We start from the raw sequence: 7,369 nt of genomic DNA, 5'->3' as shown, positions 1-7,369 counted from the left end.
ACACACGAATGGAAAAGTGACGTCACTTTTATGAGGAAGAATGACAAGCGAGACACCCAGAATGCTTTATTTTTTACCAAGAAGAATTGAATTGTGGATATCTGTAATACATCACCAAACTAGTCAATCAATGTGAAAATGGCTGCAAAAAACTTTTAAATATCTCACCAACACTAAAGCAAGTGCTTTAGAAAACTTTATCTTGTAAATATTTAATAAATGGACCTCTTCATGCAGGGAGACAGAGCTTAGTTCAAACTTTTGAACATAAAATCACGCAAACAGCTTCTTGACCTTATCTTTCACATGGCTGTGGAGCTTTTTGTCATTTCTGGCAAACGAATTCAAATCCGGATTAGAGCGCTGAGTGACTTCCTGAGAAGCGCCGACCTTCTTCAAGAAACCAAAGTATTAGGTGAAAAGCGGGAATGGTCCGTTTTCTTTCCGTTTTTCCTTGTGGAGTCTTGAAGCGGTCCGATGCCCCGCACCTTGAGAGACTCGAGGTCGGCAGTGTGTGGTGTTGTTCGTCGCTCGTCCGTGAGCAGGTGACACTTACTTGTTCTCGGGGGGAAACAGAAACAGCGACCGGTTCTCGTGTTCTCTGTACCATCGCCGCACCGGCTGGATCGTCCTCAGGAATCCCTGTGGAGTTTAGCGGACCACGCGTCAGTCAGCACGCTTTTGTTGAAAGGACGAACAGAATCGTTCAAACGCCTCAAGCGCCTCCACTCGGCTCCGTCGGGGGAAGGAGGAGGTCAGTAACTCTCAGTTACGCTTACAGGCCGCCGAAGACTCACTGCTCTGTTGGTGCAACACCACATACGAGCAGAAGTCTTCTCACAAACTTACGTTGTGCGGGGTGTTTTCTGCCGGCTCCACGTCGTCCTGGGTGTTTTCAAGGTTGGTCTCAGGCCCCTAAAACAAAATGCACCAAAGAAATAAGGTGTGTTTGAAAAGAAGGCACTTCTGTATCTAGCGGGGAACGAAATAAACCCTCTCGTCTCAGAGTCGTTTACATTTTCAGGAGCAGTGAGGATGTTGGAATCTGCAGAGGGATCCGCAGCTTCGTCACCCGATTCGTGTTCTTTGGGCTATTGGAAGGAAAAAAAAAAAACACTTTTTCACAGGAGGTTTGCGGCGCTACACTGAAAAAACCAGTGTTGTGATTGAATCTTCCTGGAAGAAAACTCCATCAGATCCGTACCTGAGCCTGGAAACTCTCTACCACGATCCCCACCAGGATGTTGAGGAGGATGTTATTCCCAAGCACAATTATTACAACAAAGTACAGAGCCGCAAACGGAGAGGTCGACGCCATGGCATTGTAGAGGACAAAGTTCCAGTCTTCTTGAGTCATAATCTGGATTTTTTTTTTTTTAAAAAAAAGCATACAGATATTCATAAACAACAGTTGTGTGATGAAATCTGCTGAACACACCTGTTAAAAAACACATCTCACCTGGAAAACCGTGACCATGGCCCAGAGAAGAGAGTCAAAGTTCTTCCTGTCGTCAATTAAGTTGCCGTCTTCTGACACAAACTGGCAGCTGAAGAGAGTCATGCCAAAAACGCTGCAAACAGAATCCAGGTTACAGTCAGAGTCAGACATCTACATTATAACACAGCAGCATTTCAGAGTCCAGGAGACATAATAAACATGTTTAATGTGTGTGTGTGTGTGTGTACATGCCTGAAGTTGTAAATAAAGAACAGGACAAGCCAGCAGAGGCTGGCCGACTCTTTGATGGTCCTCTTCAGCACTAAGAGCTGCCTCCTCAGGTATGGCAGGAAGTGGAGAAGTTTGACGAACCGAACGACCCGAAACACGCGGAAGACCGGCGCCATCCCGCCGCCGCCGGAACTCAATTCTACCAAACTGAGACCGACAACAGCGTTGCTACAATAAACCAGAACAAACACACGAACCCAAAACGTGAATGAGGTCGTTTATACCTGATGATCACGATGATAAAATCGAAAATGTTTTCCCATTTCAGAAAGTACGACAACTGTGAGACAATGAGGTTCAGGACCAGTTCGACCACAAACAGCACGGTGAAGATGACGTTGCAGACGTATAAGGCCTGGGTCAACATTTCCGGCTGCACAAAGAAAAAAGGTTCAAATAAATAACAGCGCAGAGAAAAAGTTTCTTTTTTCCTGCAGCAGACAAGCTGCAGACAAACAGGAAGTCTTCTCACCTGGTTGTGGTGCTCCACAGCCATGGTGATGACGTTAAGGATGATGGTAATCATCATCACCCACGTGAACTGGCCTTCGACGAAGTCTCGCAGTTTTCTCCGGAGCCGGAAGAATTGCTGGGGGGGGAAAAAAAAGGGCTCAGGTAGTAAGCGTTTCTGGTCAGTGAGGAATAAAAAAACGTCTTCAGATGAATGTGTTGTGGTCTCACTCCTCTCTCCGTTCGTCCGCTCCGGCTGCTCTCTGTCTGTTCCCGATTCCTGATATTCCTAAAAAAACAAAAAACAAACACGCTGTAAATAAACGTGTGAGATGATTTACATCGTGCAAACACCAGACCGACATCTGACCTGCTCCAGAACCGTCCCAGCCAGCCAATCACCACGCGCCCGACGTTCTTGACGAACACGAAGATCTCATCCTCCTCGTCCCTGCCTTCGTCCAAGGTCTCGGAGAAGTGCGTGGCGATGATGACGGTGCACGTGTTCAGGATGATAAAGGCGCCGAACTAATCGGGGAATCAAAGTGAGAACTCTCCTCAGTGAACTGCGCGGCCAGCGGGGACATTAAATGGCGCGTGGCTTGTTGCGTTGGTTTGTTTGTTTTCTAAAAAGTTTGAATTCATTTTTGCCAGATCAACAGCTCTGTTCCAGTTTGACCAAAAGGCTGTCGTGCGCCATCAGTAATGCGTCGAAGAGGTCAGGACAGAGGAGCCAGTAGGAAAAACATAAACAAACATCTCAAAGAAAAGCTGATACTTACACCGGTAACGAGGATGAAGAAGAGAAAGCTCCAGTAGGACGATGCGTCCATGACGTAGTACATGATGTCTGCCCATCCTTCAAGAGTGACAACCTGAGGAGAGACGGACAAAAAGACATCAAATAATATCCTATATTAACATTAAAAGTCACAAATACGGCAAACGGTTTAGCATTGAGTCAGATGACCCCGTCTCGCTGACAGATTTGTAGACACACAGGCTGATTTTCCCACCTGGAAAACGGTTATCCAGGCGTAGCCGGCATTATCGAAATTAATGGACCCCATGTACGGGTTGGGGCCCACTGGACGACACACGTTATATAACAGGTTCCAGTTGACGCAGTCGCTGTAGTTCATCCAGGCCGGCGTCTGCGGTGACGCGTTTCGATACAAAGCCGGCGGCTGAAGAAGGCAGACCTGTCCATCGTCTCGGAAGGGTGGAACGTGGGAACACTGTTGGGTCCCGTAGGTGTGAACCGAACAGATGAACGGGTCTGTCTCAGCAAGGTCAAACTTGAAGTAGGGAGACAGGTTGTAGTTCCTGAAGGAGTCAGACACAACCAGAGATGATAAACTCTAGACTTTTACAAGCTTGTCACACAATGTTTAATGAAACTGAGTCCGAATTACGAACATCTGAACAAAAAAAAAAGCACATTTATCCTACAAACCCGTGCGACATTAAGCATTTATTCGATGAACAGATAAGTTTTCTTAAACATCGACAAGCAAGAAGAAAGAAAAAGTTCTGAGTTTTGTGCCAAAAAAACAAGTTAAAAGAAACTATTGGGTGAAATCTTCCACCGCAGATGTTATTCAAGCGAGTCACGTGTAAAAATGACATGATTGTGTTGTTGCATGTGTCTTGTGTGTGTGTTGTGAGTGTGTGTGTGTCTGTCTGTACCAAAAACCTCTCATGAACCGAATGAACAGACTTCATAGAAATGATCAGGAAGTAATTATTGGATGTATATCTGCAACTGTTTAACTTTTGGAGCCAATCCAATTAAATATCACAGCCTCATCAACATGAGCTAATACAACAAAAACCACCACAACTATGATATTGAGCTAATTTTTTTTTTTTTTTATTGCGTGACTTTTACTGACTTGTTTATTACCGTCAATAAACACTGAAGTGAACAAAAAATAACTTTTAGTTTATTTGCTTAGAAATTGTCAACTTTCTAAATGTTCTTTCCATGTTCGAACAAGACATCTTGACACTATTTTTTTTTTTTTTTTTATTTTTTTTGTGAAGAAGGCCAATTTAAATGGACTGTGACTGATTTGAGACGGCAATAAAAGCAGAAACCATCCAAGGGGGTGGAACTGTAATTGCACTTTCCAGATTTTTTTTTTTTTTTTATTAATGTAGAAATACTAAACTTCTGCTGTCCCAACTTTCAGGGTGTGAAGTACCTTTTTTTATGCTTTTTAAATTTTGAAATTTCAATCAAAGAAAATAAACTTTAACATCGTTTCGTTTCATTTCAGCTTTTGGAAACATGTTCACAGGTGCGGCAGGTGTTTCCGATTAGTTTGGTTTGAAAATGCAGAGAAACAAGAACCAGAAACGGAACGAGGAGAGCAGACGGAGGGGGGGGGGGACAACTTACGAGGGGACCTCCTCTCCGAGGGTGCAGCGGTTGCGAAGGTCGCCGCCCCACAACTGGACCCCCAGGAGGCCGAAGACGAAGATGACAAAGACGAAAAGGACCAAGATGTTCATGACCATGGGGAAGATTTTCAGGATGGTGGTGATCAAGTTGCGCAGATCTGCGGGGTTGAACACAAAAACACTTTGATCAGTTCAAAGAGCATGAAAGCCCATATTAGCCCTGTTTCCCTCTTCAGTAAACACCTATATTTATATTTAGGTGCAAAAATCCTTGTTTATACAAACAAACATAAAGAGACCATTGCAACATTATCTTTTTTTATTCTTCTCTGATTTTACTATTTATAACTGTGTTTAAGTAAAGTAAACCTTTTTCTTTTATTCTGTAATCTGTTGACAACACTTCTTCCTAAGTTCAAACAAAGTAAAGTCATTTAGAACATTATTTATCAGCAGAACATGACAAAATGGTGAGAATAAAAAAAAAAAAAGCAGCAGTGTTTTCAGACCTCACATAATGCAAAGAAAACGAGGTTCGACTCATTTTTGGACACGACAGAGTTTTTAATCCAGGAGGAGAGCGGAACTCAGGATTTGCAGCGATAATCCTGATTTTTAATCCCAGTTTTCAGGGCACCTCTCCGTGCTCTCCAGCAGTCTTTCCTGCTGCTGTTGGGTGACGTTTTGCCACTCCTGGTGCAGAGATCCAGTCACCTCAGGTCCTGTTGATCACATCCCGGGGTGGACGGGATCTCGATGTGATGCTCCTTCATCCACCCTGAACATCCTGAAAGCCTGACTGTAACACCTCTGCCAGGAAAGCCAAACTGAAAACTTCTTCGCCTCACTGAAAACTTCTCTTTTCCTCTCTTTCAGCATGGGTAATAGTTCTTTTTACTCCAATTACTTTTGAACTCCTCTTTCCATCCGGCCTGTCCACAGCAGAGGATTTTATACTTTCACTTAAATAAGGTTTCGTTCAGGCAATCATCTAATCAGTACCTCGTTAAGTAGAATGAGGGGTGCTGTGGGATGCCATCCATTTAGAGAGGCTGATTTAAGTCGTTCCTGAGCTGTATATATATAATATATGTGTGTGTGTGTGTGTGTGTGTGTGTGTGTGTGTGTGTGTGTGTATAAATACACATTACAGTATATAAGCAGAAATAAAAGTACATACATACACACACTTATATACTGTGCATACCTACAGGTGACAACCAGATTAGAAACTGAATGGATCAACAGGAACAGAGCATCGTCTGTCTAACTTTTCTAACTCCAACACATTTATACTTTTTATTTGTATTTTTTTTTACTGTCATAATTAAAATACACTGATTTACATGTGATGATGAAGAATAATACATAAAACATCCAAAAGACTTCCGATGATGTGCATTTCAATGATTACTAAAACAAACATATTCCTAAGATGTGCTCTCATGTTCACTTACACCTGTGCAAAAGTCTTGATCTGCAGCTCTGATTTCTTCAAACTTTCCTTCCAAGGAGCCAGACTTTCTTCTTTATTCTTTATTTTATCCTATTTGTTTGTCTTTAAGATTGGATCACAAAAAGAATCAAAACTGTTTTGTTTTTTTTACTGTAAGGATTTATTTTTATTTTTATGAAACCTTTATTCTATATGCAAGCGTCTGAAATCTGTTTTTTTTTTGTTTTCCATGAAGACATTTTAAAAGTTTTTTATGGAACAAGATCTCCTAAGTAAACTGCAAAGTCAGTGGAGTTATTCATTCATCAGTATGTTTCTTGCTGCAGAAATGTAGGCCGCTCACAAAATGTGTTTTTTTATGTTTTGGCTGAATAAATGTGCACCTCGTCTTTTTGTTGTTGCGTTTTGTTGGCCAAACTTTACCACCACTTATAGTAAATTATGGCAAAAAAGTGGCATGTAACCTGTTTACATCGATAATTAGATCATTGAAATCCTATAACATCAATTAACATTTAAATTCACTGTTGAAACATGCGAAGTGCACACTAGGTGTCCCGGAGAAGAATCGGTGGCATCCTTTGATTGCAAATCACTTGTTAAAAGTTATCCACTTACGTTTGTCTCTGCTGACCAGTCGGAGTGGCCTCAGAACCTGACAGACTCCCAAGTGAATGCCCGCCGCGTGTAGAAAGTACTCCATAGTTCTGAGGACAACAAAAGCAGGTTTAATTTTGCGTCACTTCAATAACAGAACTTAAGTTCTTTTGACTTGAGCAGCTCTGATGTGGCTGCGCATTTCTATTTAAAAATAAAAATAAAAGTGTAATACTTACTCTGCAACAAGGATCAGGGCATCCAGCTTGTACCAGTTGTTTTTCAGGTAGCTCCCCTGTGACTTGTAGACACCCCGGACTGACATCTTTATCACCATTTCAATGAAGAAAAAGACGTAAAGGAGAGCTCCTGCTACCTGGATGGTTAGGATTAAAAAAAAAGCTAAATATACCAAAATAGTATATATACACAAATATATAAATATTCAAATGCATAATCAGAGTTAAAAAATAAATATTTTCTGATATATGTACATGTATGAGCTTTTATCATTTGAACAGAGCTGGTCTAAACTCTCTTTTTGTAGCCGTTATCTGTCTCAAACATGTCGGCCTGCAGGTGGAACATTACAGATGTTTTCAATGATCCAACCACACAAGGAAGGGAGATCCCACACTAACCGTCAGTGCCAGGGGCTCCTCTTCACAGGGGTTGAGAAGGCTCTGAGACACACTCACGATCATGATGATGAGCTTAGAGACTAGGTTCAT

The 7,369-nt window shown here is 42.1% G+C and overlaps 1 protein-coding gene across 1 annotated transcript; it reads right to left on the bottom strand.

Moving 5' to 3' along the window:
• Positions 1–16: 16 nt before the first annotated feature.
• LOC112449782 (voltage-dependent T-type calcium channel subunit alpha-1I-like) lies at positions 17–7,369 on the bottom strand. Its single transcript, XM_025002222.2, has 16 exons — positions 7,280–7,369; positions 6,878–7,014; positions 6,660–6,748; positions 4,584–4,743; positions 3,196–3,505; positions 2,962–3,054; positions 2,550–2,707; positions 2,411–2,468; positions 2,202–2,318; positions 1,954–2,102; positions 1,691–1,897; positions 1,460–1,571; positions 1,205–1,360; positions 1,017–1,091; positions 850–915; positions 17–642 (listed from the first exon to the last, which is right to left on the bottom strand). The coding sequence occupies exons 1-16, from the start codon at positions 7,367–7,369 to the stop codon at positions 553–555; spliced, it is 2,067 nt and encodes a 688-aa protein (XP_024857990.2). The 3' UTR covers positions 17–552.

Source organism: Kryptolebias marmoratus, linkage group LG12 (assembly GCF_001649575.2).
Source record: "Kryptolebias marmoratus isolate JLee-2015 linkage group LG12, ASM164957v2, whole genome shotgun sequence".
In the NCBI taxonomy this organism is placed as follows: Eukaryota; Metazoa; Chordata; class Actinopteri; order Cyprinodontiformes; family Rivulidae; genus Kryptolebias; species Kryptolebias marmoratus.
This window is presented reverse-complemented; position numbering and strand designations above follow the sequence as displayed.